At 37.3% G+C, this 17,802-nt stretch overlaps 1 protein-coding gene across 1 annotated transcript in view; it reads right to left on the bottom strand.

Moving 5' to 3' along the window:
• The window catches only part of LOC150089866 (glyoxylate reductase/hydroxypyruvate reductase-like), a 151,727-nt gene that overhangs the window by 58,599 nt on the left and 75,326 nt on the right, over positions 1-17,802 (bottom strand). Inside the window, exon 7 of the mRNA XM_090368871.1 lies at positions 12,563-12,722. Within this exon, the coding sequence (XP_090224997.1) occupies positions 12,563-12,722 (160 nt within the window). The remainder of the gene's footprint in view (positions 1-12,562; positions 12,723-17,802) is intronic.

Genomic DNA, 17,802 nt, shown 5'->3' with positions numbered 1-17,802 from the left:
CCAGACGTTTCAAAGAAGTAAAGTCATTAGAATTGAACTGCAACAAAAAATCTTGGACGAAAAGTGAAATTTTTGAACAATGGATTTTAAATTTTGATAGAAAGATGACAAAAGGAAACAAAAAAATTGCACTGACTGTCAACAACTGCCCTACTCACCTTCACTTGGTAATTTCAAAACTTACAAGTGTGAAGCTTGTTTTCTTCCCTCCAAATCTAAACTGCAGCCAATGGACCAAGTCAAGAATTTGAAAATACACTACCAAAGGTGCACACTGAAAAAATTATTCTAAGAACAGAAACCAAACAACCTATGGATTCTGTTATAGATTTGTGGATGTGCATAGTGCCATAATGTTTGAGTAAGATGCCACCAGTGGTTTCCCACATATGCACCACAGCACTCTTGTGATGTATCTGTGAAAGCTAGAAAAAGTGTTGTGTTGGCTTCTGCTGTTATGTTCTAGCTATTTGGCCACAGGCCCCTAGTGGGACTCCATGTTGCCTACCACCACCACTGGAAGGTGAGCCAGGCTGTACACAGTACTCTGGCTGCCTGCTCTCCGTCAGGGATAACTTTGAGCTTCCTCGCTGAGAGAGATGAAAGAGAGAGAGAGAGAGAGAGAGAGAGAGAGAGAGAGAGAGAGAGAGAGAGAGAGAGAGAGAGAGAGAGAGAGAGAGCAAGTGACTAGGGAAGATAGTATGGGGGGGGGGTGAAATCAAAGTGGGAATGAAGAGGAGGATGAGGAAAGAAGGCATCCTCTGACAGATGCAAAGAGGTGAAGGGGAGAAGTAGGAATCACCCCTGGCATTGAAAGCCCTTGCCAGGGAAAGGAAGACAGTTTGCAGAACAATGAAGGTCTGAAAAGGAAAGCACCATGTTGGCATCCCACATGCAAAACAATTCTTAATTGTTTTTTCCCAGATGTCAGCGGCACCCAACCAACCCAAAGGTATTCAGGTGCGAAGAATTAGTGTCACCAATTTGCAGTTTCAAATTAGTGTCGTCAGTTGGACTGTCCTGGAATTGGTAATGTATGCCTCAAGTGGGTAGAATGCCTTCTCTGGAATACATCCTGGTCAAACTCAGTGAGAGCTATATAGAAGTTTTCTTCGGTGATAAAAGGATGTTCAGAATTCTGGGGATTTTCCTATATCTATAAATAATCTAGTCCGGTAATCATCATACTGGAGACAGAGGTATATGATGGAAGACTACTGTACAAATTGGAGCAGAATGGTATTAAGGGTAAGTTGCTACAATGGATAAAAGGATGGTTGAGTGGGAGAAGACAGAGGGTGGTAATCAATGGGTGCTGCTCTTCGTGGACTAATGTTATTAGTGGAGTCCCACAGGGTTCGGTGTTGGGTCCACTGATGTTTTGTATATTTATCAATGATATTGATGAAGGTATATCAGGCTTAGTGTCGAAGTTTGCAGATGATACAAAGGTTGGCAAGGGTGTTAATGACAGTAATGAGAGTGTGCTACTGCAACAGGAACTAGAAAATTTGGACAAATGGGCTGAGAAGTGGCAACTGAAGTTTAACATTGACAAATGCAAAGTACTGCATATGGGTAGAAGTAACCCCAGAGAAACATACCAACTGTGTGGTACTACACTTAAGGTGGTGGAAAATGAAAAAGACCTGAGAGTAATTGTGCAGTCAGATATGAAGTTTTCTGAGCAATGCAGACAGGCTGCCAGGGCAGGTCATGGGGTTTTGTCAATGATATACAGGAATTTTGCTAGCAGGGAAAAGGAGGTGATTGTCCCTCTGTATAAGGCAATGGTCAGGCACGCCTAGAGTATTGCGTACAGGTCTGGAAGCCACATTTTAGGAAGGATGTAGATTTGCTTGAGCGTGTACAGAGAAGGGCAACAAGATTGGTGAGGGAAATGAAGGGATCCTCTTACCAAGAGAGGCTTAAGTTCTGCAAATTGCAGCAGCTGGAGACTAGGCACCTAACAAAGTGATCTGATTGAGGTGTATAAGGCCTTAAATAGGTTGAGCACACTGAATTCTGAAGGGATTCTTCCACTTGTTCAGATTATGAACCTAAGGGGGCATAAATTCAAATTGACGAAAGACAGAGGTAGAATAGATGTGCGGAAATTTGCCTTTAGCCAGCAGGTGGTTAATTGCTGGAACAAACTTCCATCTGTCATTGTGGAAGTTGATAGGTTAAATAAATTTAAGGAGGAACTGGAGGGAATTGTTTTGTAAATTTTTTTTTTTTTTGGCTGATGCTGCATAAGCTCATACACTTGCTTTCTTGCATTACATGCCACTACTACGATACATGTTCTAAGTTTTCTTTATCACCACAGAATGGTTTTTCTTCAATTGCGAGTGTGGTTAATTTAAGTCTAAATGGGCCATTTCCTGTAAGCAGGAAGGTGACTGGAGTCCTAGAGCAAACCAGTGAGGGACTTTGGGTATGCCAGTGATGCAGTTGGAATAAATTTTGGTGAAAGTGCGAAGTAAAGATGTGACGGAAACAACACTTAATTGTTTTGCAAAAGCAGGTTTTGCTAAAACGTCAATTAACAGTGATGGGAGGGATGAACAAGATATTACGCTATCTTGGGAAGAACTCCAAGCAAGAATTTGCAAAATAATTCTTAATTTTTTCAAAATTATTTTTGCAAAATTACAAAATAATTCTTAAAAGTATACTAATATATTGTGCACATCGTATAAGTAGTTATTCCTTAATATACATGCATTAATTGTTTTAAAATGTCAGAAAATTTATTCATTCCCACTTATTTCTGATTTATGACCCATCTTTTACTAAATTTCTGAATGATGAATTACAGTATTTTTTATTGTTGAAAAGGTCATATTTCTCTATAAATAAATTTCTGTTTAACAAATTTTTCAGGCAAATGATTGATTTCTTTATATAGAGATCTGGCTGTATATATAAAACTAACAAAGTGGTACTATCTAAAGTAAATGTGGTCTATATATTAGCCCAGTGGTTTTCAACCGAGGTGCCACGTAATTTGGGTTTAAGTTACTTAAACTTATTATTTTTTAAAATTTATATGTTTATTTCATTATAAAAAGGTGTATCTTTTTAATTTTGTGGTAATCTATAATTGATGTTTAATTAGTACCTCTATATAAAGAATAAAATTTTATATACTGTATACATATAATTTGTATTATGTAAATGTAATTTTTATAATATTTATATATATATATATAGATAGAGAATCGGATCTAACAGGCAGAAAATTGAGTAGGGGTGCTGCAAAATAAAATAAATTACTTAGGGGTGCCATTATTAAAAAAAGGTTGAAACCACTGCATTAGCATTTCAGAATGAAGTACACAGGGCGACACTTTCTTCTGGAGAGAAAATGCAGCATAAGGAAGTTTATGAAAGATCAATAAAATACCAAATATTTAATTCTATAATAAAGTTAAAATCTCTTTTGTTACGGGAGAAACTTAATCTCAAAATAACAATCACATGTTAACAGTCAATCACTGATTAAAAATCTGAAATTCTTTCTACCTCCATAGAGAAACTTTTACTGCTATTTGGTGGAATATACTTAAAGATATAACTACTGTGAAGTGTAAGGGAAGGTATTTTTCTTTCATAAAGGTGATTACACAAAAATATATACAAAAAATATCTCTGAAGTGATTTTTTTTGATTTTCACAGAGTAATTTGAGTGCAAGAAACTGTTAGGTGAACAGCTGAAAAGAAGTTTTGAATTACTTGTTTGTAGTTTCAGGTTTACTTGTTTTTACTCTCACCTAGTTCAATGAACAATTAAGCTAACCATAGTTGTTTTTGAAAGATTTATTATTATGTTCATATAATAAAAATGAAAACAAAACCTGATATTCTCACAAGATGACAGCTACTCTGCAGGAAGAAATGTATTGTGTGTGCTATGAAGTGCACTAAATTTGAAATAAATTCTTTGACAAAACTTGAAAATGGAAGCGAATAATATTATATAATATTATTATTACTAGTAGCAGTACTGGCAAATGATGCAATGAAACAAACTTACAAAAATCAATTACTCTCTGGCTGAAAGAAAATTTTTGCATATCTATCCTTCAGGCACCCTTTATCAATTTAAGTTTATGTTCCTTTGTGATGTGATGTCCAAAAATAAGTTATAATACCATCATCATTAAGTTTACTCATCCATTAAAACCTTAAACACTTCAATCAGGTCTCTTTCAGAGAGTCTAAGTTTCCAAGTGCTGCAATTTTCAGAAAAAAAGTCTACTGTGGTAAGAGAACACAAGCCTTTTGTGTTCATGACTAATCTTGATTATTCTTCCCTGCACCTAGAACTCTGAGGGACTAAAAACATCAGTCCAAGAAGAGCAATGACCTTTTAGAACCAACCTCTATCATCTGCCACTCAACCATCCCTTTATCCATAACAGGAACTTGCCCTTAATTCCACACTGAACAGGGTCAAAAACTTTAATGGAATAGAAAAATATGAAATCAAAATTATTATTTGCATCTAGTTGCTTTATTACTGTGTCACAGTAGCAGTGGCTAAACAGATTGATCACACAGGATCCCCCCCCCCCTCCATCGAACCCATGCTGTGGTTTCTGTATAATTCCAATTTAACCATGGTACTATTATTTTCCCTAGAACAGTAGTCAAGCTTACAAGCCTATAATTGCTCACATCACCTTTTAGTGAATAGGAGAGACATCTGAATCCCTCGAATCTATAGGAAACTCCCTGAATTCAAGGATAATCTCATAATTATGGCTAAAGGTTTGCTTACCTCTTTTGTTGCTTCTCTTAATATAACTAGATAAATCATATCAGCTCCAGGTGCCTTAATTACTTTTAGCTTTAATAATTTCTCTTCCACTTTCTTCTTTTTTTGTCAGCAACCTGACAAACAATCACCAATAGTTATGCCATTCACATCTAGTGCACCAACATTGTTCATCCCTTTCCTTTGAGTGTTAACATGCACTTGAAGGAAATCGAGTGTACGTTAACACTCAAATCAAAGTGCATGAATCTCTGCCACTAGTCTCATCGGCTTATCTGACATCCATTTTAGGTCTAAAACTTAAATAATATCTCATGGTTGGTATAAATAGGTTAGTTGCTTCTATGATCATTTCCCTGAATGCCTCTCACTTAGAATTTGCAGTTAGTAACATCTGTTGGTCCCATTGAAAGAAATTTAAAAACTGTCCAAGACCAGTGTAATCACCTTTATGAAAGAAAAATACCTTCCCTGTACGCTTCACAGTAGTTATATCTTTAAGTATATTTTACACCAATATATTATGATCACTGCCACCTAGTGGTTGCTTTATCTGGATATTCCTAACACATGATGAGTCACTGTTTATAAGATCATGGGTATTGCTTTTCTTATTGCCTCTCTAACATGGTACTGTAGAAAAAAGTCGGAAATAGATCCAGAAAAATTCCACAAGTTCCATCAATTTCTGGAAAACTAAAGTCCCCCATTAGAAGACATTCTGATCTATTGGCCCATTTTACCTGCCTGTATAGTTATTTATTATACTCATCGTAGTCAATTTGGCCTATAGCAGATTCCTCATTTTGGATATTCCAGAGCTGTCACACACTGATTCAACATTGCATTGTCTGCATGCATCATCTAGGTGCACTGCTTTTGATCCTATTTATTCCTTAACCAACAGCATACTCTACCCATCCATCCCCTCATCCTGCATGTCCTTCCTCTACACATTGTACTTGCCATATTCAAATTCCACATTGCTTATATATGAATGGCAACACACTTCTGATATCCCTACAGCGTCTACATTTCACCAATTTTAAACACACACACCAACCGTTTATGACTGATTGAATAATGAAATAAAATAAAATAAAATGATAGAAAAGACTGTAAAATAATATTTGCAAAAAACTAAACTATAACAAAAGTAAAAAAGTTAAAATGCATTAAAATATAAATATAAAAGCGATAAAAAGACGATAAAAACACTACTAGAGCTTTCGGAGGTGTCTTCCTCCTTCCTCAGTAATAGTGAGACTTAAACGACACATCCTTAAATACCAGGTTCACAGCACACGTGGATGATATAGTGTCTACATTTGTTGCAGATATAGCATTAGCATTAGCAGGGGCATATGATGCAAGAAAGCAAGCTTATTCAGCATCAGCCAAAAAAAAAAAAAAAAAAAAAAAACCCACTCCCATTTCACCCCTCCGTTCGTTCAAAATACCTGTCCAGTTGAGCTTTAAATTTGTTTAGGCTATCAACTTCAACAACAAGTGATGGAAGTCGGTTCCACCAACCAACCACCCGCTGGCCAAAGGCAAATTTCCGCACATCTATCCGACATCCGTCCTTCCTCAATTTGAATTTATGCCCTCTGAGGTGATTATTCTGAGAAAGATGAAGAATCCCATTGGCATTGAGCATGCTCAAACCATTCAAAGCCTTATACACCTCTATCAGATCACCTCGCCGGTGCCTAGTCTCCAGACTCTGTAATTTGCAAAACTTAAGCCTTTATTCGTAAGAGCAACCCTTTGTTCCATTTACTAATCTTGTTGCCCTTCTCTGTACCCGTTCCAGCAGCTCTACATCCTTCTTGAAATGAGGCCTCCAGACCTGTATACAGTACTCAAGATGTGGCCTTACCATTGCCTTATACAAGGGAATAATCACCTCCTTATCCCTGCTAGAAAAATTCCTGTATATCATTGACAAGACACCATGAGCTACTCTTGCAGCTCGTCTGCACTGCTCAGAGAACTTCATATCTGCCTGCACAATTACCCCCAGGTCCTTTTCATTCTCCACCACTGTCAGTGTAGTACCGCAGAGTTGATACGTTGCTCTGGGGTTACTGTTTCCCATATGCAGCACTTTACATTTGTCGATGTTAAACCTCATTTGCCACCTCTCAGCCCATCTGTTCAACCTTTCCAGATCCTGTTGCAGCAGCATAGCGTCAGTATTGTCCTTAACGACCCTGCCAACCTTTGTATCATCTGCAAACTTGGACATTAAACTTGATATCCCATCATCAATATCATTCATAAACACCGAAAACAACAACGGACCCAACACTGAACCTTGAGGAACTCCACTAATAACATTAGTCCACATTGAGCAGTGTCCATTGATTACCACTCTCTGTCTTCTGCCACTCAACCATCCCCTTATCCATAGCAGCAATTTGCCTCCAATGCCACACTGCTCCAATTTGTGCAGCAGTCTTCCATGTGCAACAGTATCAAAAGCCTTTCTAAGATCCAAATATATAATATCAAAGTTATTCCCTGCATCCAGTTCTTTTGTGACTACATCATAGTATCCAATCAAATTGGTCAGGCAAGACCTGCCCTTAACAAAACCATGCTGCGTCTGAGCTATAACTGAATTCTTGTCTAGATGATCCTGCAGTGCTTCTTTAACCAGTGCCTCCATTAATTTACCTGGAACAGAAGTTAAACTAACAGGTCTATAATTACTTGTGTCAGCCTTTGAACCTCCTTTGTGAATTGGGGTCACATTTGCACATCTCCAGTCCATAGGTACCTCCCCTGAGTCCAAGGAAGCTCTCATAATTATGGCTAAGGGTTTGCTTACTTCCTTTGCTGCCTCCTTTAATATAACTGGATAGATCCCATCCACCCCAGGTGCCTTTTTTATGTTTGTCCTCAACAATCTCTCCTCCACTTTCCTCTCAGTTATTACAAAATCATCCAGCTCACTGCCAATGTTTACTTTACCTACATCATTCTCCTTCCTGAATAACTCCTCATGCGTGAATGTAGATGCAAAATACTCGTTTAGATTGTTAGCCACCTGAGCAGGATCCTCAACTGTTGAACCATCAATATCCAGTGGACCAATCTGATTCATCCCTTTCCTTTGAGTTCAAGTATGTAAAGAACTCTTTTCTGTTTTTCTTTGCATCCTTTGCCAAGGATTTTTCATAGTCTGCCTTTGCCTGCCTAATCTCCTTTGTGACTTGGTTACAGACCAACTTATATCTATCATAGGCTTCCATGTCACCCATTAATTTGTATGTATCCCATGCATTTTTCTTCTCTGCCACATGTCTCATTAGTTCATCTGACAACCATTTAGGCCTAAACCTTGAACAATATTTCTTAGTTGGTATGTAAAGCCTGGTAGCCTCCAAGATTAGTTCCTTGAATGCTTCCCATTTTGAGTTTGCTGTTGGTAACATCATCAGTTGGTCCCACTGTATAGAATTTAAATACTGTCTCAGACCATCATAGTCGCCTTTACGAAAACAAAAACCCTTCCCTTTACCTCTGATGGTAGTTACCTCCTTGAGTAAATCCCACTTCAACACACTGTGATCACTGCCACCTAGTGGTTCATTTATCTGCAGGTTCTTAATGCATGAAGAATCACTACTGATAATCAGATCAAGAGTATTGCTCCCTCTTGTTGCCTCACGAACATGCTGATGTAGAAAACAATCATCCAATAAATCCACAAAAGCCTTGCTAGTGTGCGAGTGACCAACCCACAAATTCCAGTCAATATCTGGGAAATTAAAGTCCCCCATTATAAGACTCTCTGATTTACTGGCCCACTCTATTTCCCTGTACAATATCTTATTACACTCATCAGAGTCATTAGGCCTATAGCACACTCCTACTCTCAATTTTGATTTCCCTATGCTTATGTCACACCAAACTGACTCGACGCTGCCCTGTCCATCGATGTCGACTGGCTTCACTTCCTTGGACTTCATGTGTTTCTTAATTAATAGCATAACCCCTCCTCCCCTCCTGTCCTGTCTATCCTTTCTATACACATTGTATTCCCCAAATTCCAGTTCCGCATTACTTATATCTGTGTGACACCACGTCTCTGATATCCCAACAATATCTGCCTTTGATGTTTTGAGCAATACCTCAAATTCATCAAATTTATTTACCAAACTCCTAGCATTGGTGTACACGCAGGTATACATGCACCTGTTTCTATTCTTAGCTACCCTAACACAACCCATGTGTTTACTTGTACCGCAATGACTACCAGCAGTCTCTGAAATATCCTGCATCTTGTTTTTCAGACTTCTGCTCATTTCAATAGAAGCAGTGCAAGAATCACTTCCACCTCTGCCACTGGCTACTGTTAATCTATTAGTCCTTGTATCCCCCCCAACTAGCAGTTTTCCGACCCACCTAACACTGCCTCGACAGCATCAGCAAAAATTCTTGCACCCTTTCTATTTAAGTGTATCCCATCCCTGTAGAAGCAATCTCTCCTGTTAACAAGTACAGTCCAGGCTGAAAAAAATTCTACCCCTTGAGCCTTGCACAATCCCTCCAGGGCCGAATTGATCGACAAGGCTCTCATCATATACTCCCTCCTATCGTGTCTGGGCAGAATTGCAGACACTTTCAAGTTCAACCCTAATTCACGGCTTTTTTTCAACAGTGACCTGTACTTGCTAAGTAATTCCGCCGGTCTCCTACTCTTAATATCATTAGTGCCAACGTGTACAACTATATCACCTTTTGTGCCCTTAAAAGATGATATCCGCTCTACAACGTCATCAACCTTTGCCCCTGGCAGACATACCCTGGTCCTATTCCACCTATCCTTTTTACAAAGGATGTTCCCCGTTTCCCTGACAATAGAGTCACCAACAACTACTAGTTCCTGTGGGACCAGCGCATTCTGCCTAGGGGGCTGCTTCTGTGTTGCCTGATGACCAAGTGCAAGCTCTGGCGTTGATGTGGGCAGCTGAGAGCTTGATGGGCCCCTCAATTTATTTCCTTCGAGGGCATCCACCCTGTCCTTCAAGCTCTCATAAAGGCCCATAACAACGCTGAGTTGTCGCCTGATTTCCTTGCACTCCTTACATCGTGCACACACAAAGACATCCCCCTTGGCAGTATCATGTCCCGTACCCGACTGCTCCGCAAACATCAAGCAAACAGTGCATTTTAATAGACTGTGATTCAGAGGGCAACTGCCCCCCCTCAGTTCTCCCCTGAACCACAGCACTCCATTTAGCTTGAGCCTTTTGCTTTGCTGCTCTGGTCAGAGTCATGATTCCGATTTAATTCAATAAAATTCAAAACAAAAATTAAATTAAAGTTATATCCCAAAACAGTTATGTTATATATATTTTTTTTCGGTATCTAGTGTTTTCTACGAGTTCCCTTTATACAACTTCCGTATCACGTGTACCACTATAGTTATGTATTAATTATTTGTTAGATTAAGTCGTTATATATATATATATATATATATATATATATATATATATATATAGAGTTAAAAGTACAATTTAATTGACAATAAAGTTTATCAAGATTAATAGATTTACTGATTAATTGACAATATTATATTATGCACTATACGACACTAAGCTTATGCTATCGTGTAAAAATGGCGGGAATTCACGAACGGTATTTCTACGGACTCGTAAGTATTGATTAGCTTCCAAATCTCGCTATCTCAATTTAGAATAAACTAAGGATCCTGACTAGGTCTATAATCTACTTATAGAAGATAATTTGATATAACAGTTGGTTAATAAATCGACTAAATTTGGTTAAAAAAAAAAAAATTTGGTTTGTGACACGTGGATTTGATACCGTTACCGATACTAAGTAATATCTACAAAATCTCTGTCTAAGTTAAACTTTAAACTAAGTATCGTAACTAGGAATATAAAGCTACTCTAGAAAATAAGTTAATATGACAATTTAAACTAATCAAGCAGAAAATAAATCAGGAAAAACTTCTCTGTTTGAAGAGCTTTAAGGAGCAATGTCCGCACAGGCTAACCTCGCACCCAGACTACATTTGTTGACTTAACCAGTTTAGTACTTTAAATTCATCAAATGTGTTTACTGTGCTCCTAGAAAGGGTGCACAAGCATATATACATGCACCTGTTTTTGCTTTTAGTAAACCTAACACAACCCACTCATCTTTTTGTCCCATGATGGCCCTCAAGCAGGCAGAAAAGTGAGGTAATCTTGTCACCTCACTTTTCAGGCCCAATAGAAGCAGGCCAAGAATCACTTTCTGCTCTGCTATTAATCCATTAATCTGTGTATCCCCCCCCAAGTTAGCAGTTTTTCTACCCACCTACCACTGCCTCAATAGTACAGCAAATATTCTTGTTCCCACCCCTTGTTAAATGTTTTCATCTATGTAAAAACAAAGCACAGACCACAGTAAGAAAAATTCTACCCAATTAGCCTTACACAGTTTCCCCAGGACTCAACTGATTGTCAAGGCTCTCTCATCATGAACACCTTCCTTCCTATTGTGTCTGGGCAGAATTACTGACCCTTTATTCCTAACTCGAGACTTTTCTCAACATTGTCCTTTACTTCTTAAGTAAATCCTCAGAGCTCCTGCTCTTAATATCATTAGTACCGACATGTACAACAATATCACTTTTTTGCACTTAAACGATGATAGCTGCTCTGCAACATCATGAATTTTATCCCCTGGCAGACAGACTATTTCACCTGTCCTTTTTTTGCACAATATATTTCCTCTTTCCCTGACATCATACTCACCAACAATAGCTACGTTGTGTGGGACCAGAGATCTCCGCCATTGAGGACGTTTTATTGTCTGATGCTCAAGCATGGGCTTTAGCTTTGAGCTGGGCAGTGAGTACTTGATGGATCTCTTTATTCCTTTGAGAGCATCAACCCTGTTCTTTAAGCTCTAATATAAGCCCATCAGAACACTGAATTTGTACTTAACCTCCTTGTGCTCTTTACAAAGATATACATCCTCTATGGCTGTATCATGTCCAGCTAAAGGTAGGTGTGCAAAAAGAAAATAAGTACAGCATATTTATAAAACACTGATTTGTAGTTCTTCCCTGAATCAAAATATTCTTGCTGCTTTTATACATGTATATAAATTTAATTTTTTAAAGTATTTACACACAATAAGCAGAATTAAGTCTTTTAAATTAGAAAATGGAAAAGTTTAATAAATAGACAGAATTTATTAGATTTATGTTTATATTTTATGTTTAAAACTTTAAATTTTCAACAGAATCTTTTGTTCTCCCCTTGGAAATAGTGTGCAAAAAACACAGTATTAATTTTTTATTAAAAAATTATACACAATAAGCACTGCAATATATTGAGGAAAGATGAAGCATTGGTCAGGTGAAGTATGTCAAAAAGAATTCAAAATAATCCAAAATATTTTCTAGAATTTTAAAAGAAAGTTGATCACCTGTCAGGTAACCCACCAGAGTATTTACTAGGAATTGTGGTTCCACCACCAGGTTAACATGCATATTAGTATTGGCAACAGGATGTAATGAAGCAAGGCTTATATAATGAAGGGAATATGAAGTTTACAAAACGTTTTCAGCAAAGTAAAGCAAACCAAGTTTGAATTTTAGAACAAGATAAAAAAAAAAATAAACATACCTACACTATAAATCAAAATGCACATAATATACAGTGCTATGCAACAGGAAAAACAAGATGGTATTAATTATATTAAATTGATATAATTAATACCATCAATAAACTACTACCACTAACCTGCTGGTGTTAATAAAAACTGCATTTGGCTTCATAAGGCCAAAAGCTTTTGCATTAAACAAATTTTCTGTTTCTTTAGAAAGATTACACATGGCAACTACAAAATCTGCTTGCTTTGCCAGGTCTTCAAACTCTACATAAACAGCTCCCATTTCTTCCGCTATGGAAGGAAAAAACAAGGAAAAAAAAACTCAGTTAAACAAGGTAGTTAACTTTAACTTAACAAGAGCTGAAACAGATAACAAAATTCTGAAAATGGTAATCAAAGCACTTTTTTTTATTATTGTTATATATATATTTAATTTTTCATTTCATTATCTAACTATCATATTTTTCTCACTCACACAACTGACCTTAAATACATGATGTACTCATTCCCAGACCTTCGTTCAGGGTTCTAACTATTGGAATGAGTTTGCAACCCCGAACTACCCAAGTCCAACTACTTACCTCTACTTCATTCATCTTTCTGCTTTACTTGTCCCTACTTCTTATGTCCTGTGAGCCATTAGTTTATCAAATACAATATGTGGGATACAACCTTCTTACTTTACCCAATCTATTTTTCACCTTAACAAAGTTTAGCTGATTTTCACCGCTACTTTGTAAGCTATTATATCTCTCAACTATCCTGGGCAGTTTGGGCACCATGTATTTAACAGCATTCGTCACCACATATTGCATTTCAATTTATACATCCAACTAGCCTACAGACACCATACCATGCAATTTTTTTTTCCCACACCATTTTCTAACGCTAGGAAACACTAGCGTACCTATACATAAATATACTGGCATGCCGCCATCTTGGTCATTTTCAGTCTTATAAGGTAACGGTAAGTTCCTTTCTTCTTGACTATTCCTACATTCCAATATCATTACTTCAGGTTTTTTTTTTTTTTCCCCCCAATTCTTTTTACTTGCTTCTGTAAGGTCATCTATGATCTGTATGCCCTAAGTAATATAATTACACTTATTGGCACAATTGATTAGACCATATTCTTGCCGCAAAATTTCAAATTTTGTTCTTAACACCATCTACAGCACACGTGCACCATAGCATACAGAACATGTCGGAAACAGAAGCAAGAACATTGCCATCTTTCTCATAATTTCGGAGGATGGCCTCTGATGAAGACACTGAAATTGTGAAAAACACTGCAATGTAGTCTTATTTTGGGTCGCCTTTTCATTTCTCATTTTAAGTTTTTGCCAACTATCAGTCCCCTTTTTCATATATCTTACTTGGTCACTTGAACCTAACATATATCGCTACATTTCTTATCCTTTTCATCGAATTCACTTCTTGTGTATCCGCAGATTCAATAGGATTAAACAAAAATCTTCTTCACACTTTCTACATACTATATATAAATACAGTGAACCCACGCTTTATGATGGGTTCACTATACAATCAAATCACTTTACGATGGACTCTCCATAATAAAATACCTTTCACTACGATATGTAGTAAGTGCAGGATATTGTCATCACGTTTGCGAACTGAATTTTAATTCTATTTTAATTAATTAAAATAGGAATGAGCTTAAAAAATAGGAATGAAGAGAATATTCTGAAAATTTATTTTTGTTTTTTTATATGATTTCAATGAAGGGGAAACACATTTCACCATAAACTGTAAAATTCCAGTTATCGGTATTATGTAAGGTAAAATTCCAGTTATCGGTATTATTGCAAATGCAATAAGATCGAGTTTACTACCCGTTTATAACAGCTTGCGTTAACAGAAAAGCCAAATAAACTGGAAAGTGCAAATTGTTTTTGTTTTATGGTCGTGACCTCCAGAAACGTGCTTTAGAAAAAATATCACAAAGGCGTTCAAAATTCATTCTTATAACAAAACATAGCAATAAATGGTGAAAGTTTAGTGCATTTTAATGATTTCAGCGGCTGATTCTACTAACCAGTGATCACTAGTGCCTACTTATTTCGCTCTACAATGGCTTACGATTGTCTCCGACTGGACTACGTGGTCCTTTGTCTCAACCAATAGCAGCATTTGTAAACGTGTTGGGCACATGTTTTGTTTTTGTATCCTTCAGTTCAAGTGATTTTTTTTGTGCTTACTTTCCATAAACTTACTGTATTGAATTCTTGAACGTACAACACTGCATAATATGGCCTCTAAAGAGCACAGTAAGAAGAAAATTTCAATTAAAATTAAACAAGAAATAGTGAAAAAACAAGATGATGGTGCCAAAATTAGTTCATTGGTGCACAAATATGGTTTTTCACAGTCAACCATTTCTACCATAGTGAAACAAAAAGAAAACCTTAAAAAAGTTCAAGTAACTGATTGTAGAAATGGAAAGGCTTTGTTGCTATGGATAAAAGAAAAATAAATGAAGGGTAATACAGTTCCTGGACAATACATTTGTGAACGTGCAAAGCAGATTTTTGACGACTTAAAGATTAAAACACCTTCAGCTAGTGATACGCAATATGGGACTTTTAAAGCCAGCAAAGGTTGGTTTGAACGTTTTAGAAAAAGGCCCAATATTAAAAGTGTTATAAGGCATGGAGAGGATTGCAGTGCTGAGCAGGAAGCAGCTGAAAACTTTAAGATGGAATTTCAAGAGCTCGTTGAGAAAGAGGGTTACCTTCCTCAACAAGTCTTTAATACAACAAAATGGGCCTCTTTTGGAAAAAGGATGCCTAGGCAAACATACATCACAAAAGAAGAGGCCTTGATGCCTGGTCTATGAAGGCCAGGAAGCCTATAAGCCTATGAAGGCTTACTCTGCTATTCGGGTCCAATGCCTGTGGTGATTTTAAACTTAAGCCAACGTTGGTTTACCACTCAGAAACTCCCAGAGTGTTTAAACAGCAAAAGGTCATCAAAAGCAGGTTGGGTGTCTTTTGGCAGTGTAACAAGAAGGCCTGGGTGACAAGACACCTCTTCAATGAATGGGTATTTGAAGTGTTGTCTTTCAGTCAAAGGTTACTTAGAAAAAAAAAAAAAAAAAACCGATCGCTTTCCTTTTGTTAAGTGATAGCGATAAGTGTTAAGAAGATAAGTGACAGTGCTACTAGTAAATCTCAGATTTACTAGTAGTGCTGTCACTTATCCTCTTAGTCAGCACCATGATGACGGTCAAAATGAAATTTTCTGAAAAGAACTTCACAGGGTTAAGAGGGGGAAACACACTATTATCACCTCACGCAAATTCGCATTTTACTAAAGCACATTTCTGGAGGTCACTGCCATTAAACAATTTGCACCTTCCAAGTTATTTTGCTAGCAGGGAAAAGGAGGTGATTATCCCTCTGTATAAGGCAATGGTCAGGCCACGCCTTGAGTACTGCGTACAGTCTGGAGGCCTCATTTTAGGAAGGGTGTAGATTTATTTGAGCGTGTACAGAGAAGGGCAACAAGACTGGTGAGGGGAATGAAGGGATCCTCTTATCAAGAGAGGCTTAAGTTCTGCAAATTGCAGTGGCTGGAGACTAGGCACCTGCACGGTGATCTGATTGAGGTGTATAAGGCCTTGAATGGGTTCAGCACGCTGAATTCTGATGGGATCCTCACATTTTACTAAAGCACATTTCTGGAGGTCACTGCCATTAAACAATTTGCACCTTCCAAGTTAAGGGGGCTTTTCTATTCAAGCATCTAATTATAAACAGGTAGTATTTTTTTTTTTTTTTTTTTTTTGGTAGTTGTTGGCACATTGGCGTCTGTGGCCATAATGTACCTCCCAAGGCTTTTGCACTACTCTGATCCAAGCCCGAGGAGAGATTCGAACCTTCGACATTTGGGTTACCAGACAGGCACTTTACCCACCCGGCTGCCCCAGTTGGCAAATGGGTAGTAAACTCGATCTTATTGCACATTTCTTATTGATCTCGATCTTACTGCACTGGACACATTTCACCATAATAACGTAAAAACCCACACAATTCCAGCTTTCAATAATACCGATAGCTGGAATTGTGTGGGTTTTTACGTTATTATGGTAAAATGTGTCCCCTTCAATGAAATCTTCAGTCATATAAAAAAAAAAACCATAAATAAATTGTAAGAATATTTAAAAGCCATCAAATGTAGACATTGCACAGATATCTCAGAAGTGTTGCCACTCAGGACATAAGGGATGCAGAATTTGAATATGGGAAATACAATGTGTACAGAAAGGACAGACAAGTTTGATTTGATTTTGGTTTTTATGATGCAAGGGCAACTAAGGCCACGATGGGACAGACAGGACATAAGTGGGCTATGTTCTTAGTTAAGAAGCACAAAATCTAATAGTGCATCCAGTTGACGTGGGTGGTCAATGCAAAGTTGAGTCAGTTTGGTGAGACATAAGCACTGGGAAAGTAAAAATGAGAGTAAGAATATGCTATAAGCTTAATGACTGTGATGAGTACAATTAACAACTGTACAGAGAAACAAGAGTAGGACAGAATGTGTTTAAATGGGGGATTTTTACTTTCCCGATACAGATTGGAACTTTGGGTCAGTCAATCACTAGCAAAGGTCAGTCACTAGCAAGGCTTTTTTGGATTTACTGGATGCCTGTTTTCTAAAGCAACATGTTAGAAAGGCAACAACAAAGAAAGCAATACTCTTGATCTGATTACTTATTATTCATGCATTAAGAATCTGCAGATAAAAGAACCCCTAAGTGGCAGTGTTCAGTGTATTAATGTGAGATTTACTTGATTCAATTGTGAAAGGTAAAGGTATCAGACATTTTTATATTCCATACAGTGGCACCAACTGATGTTACCATCAGAAAATTCTAAATATAAAGCATTCAAGGAAATAATCATAGAAGCTACAAGGCTTTTCATACTAACTAAGAAATAGTGGTCAAGGATTAGACCTAAATAAATGTCAGATAAACTAATGAGACTTGTGATAGAAGAAAAATGCATGGGATGCATATAAATTATCAAGTGATAACAGAAGCCTATGATGGATATAAAATAGTCTGTAATTATGAGACATCTTTGGAAAAGGTTGCAAAGCAAAATAACACAAAGACTTCTTTTCTTATAAACACTAGAGGGAAGGAGATGAATCACACTAGTACACTTAATATTAATGGTTGAACTGCTGATGATTCTGATCAGGCTGCTGACAAACTGAATAAGTATTCTGTATATACATTCACATGAGGAGTTGTTTGAGTGAAAGCCAGAAGTTTATCAAACTCTAACAGGGAGCTAAATGACTTAGGAATAATTGAGAGGAAAGTGGAGGAGAAATTGCT

The sequence above is a fragment of the Mastigoproctus giganteus genome, chromosome 2 (genome assembly GCF_048544385.1).
Source record: "Mastigoproctus giganteus isolate SK-2022 chromosome 2, ASM4854438v1, whole genome shotgun sequence".
NCBI lineage: Eukaryota > Metazoa > Arthropoda > Arachnida > Uropygi > Thelyphonidae > Mastigoproctus > Mastigoproctus giganteus.
Note: the sequence above shows the minus strand (reverse complement) of the source record. Positions and strands in the feature narration are given on the sequence as shown.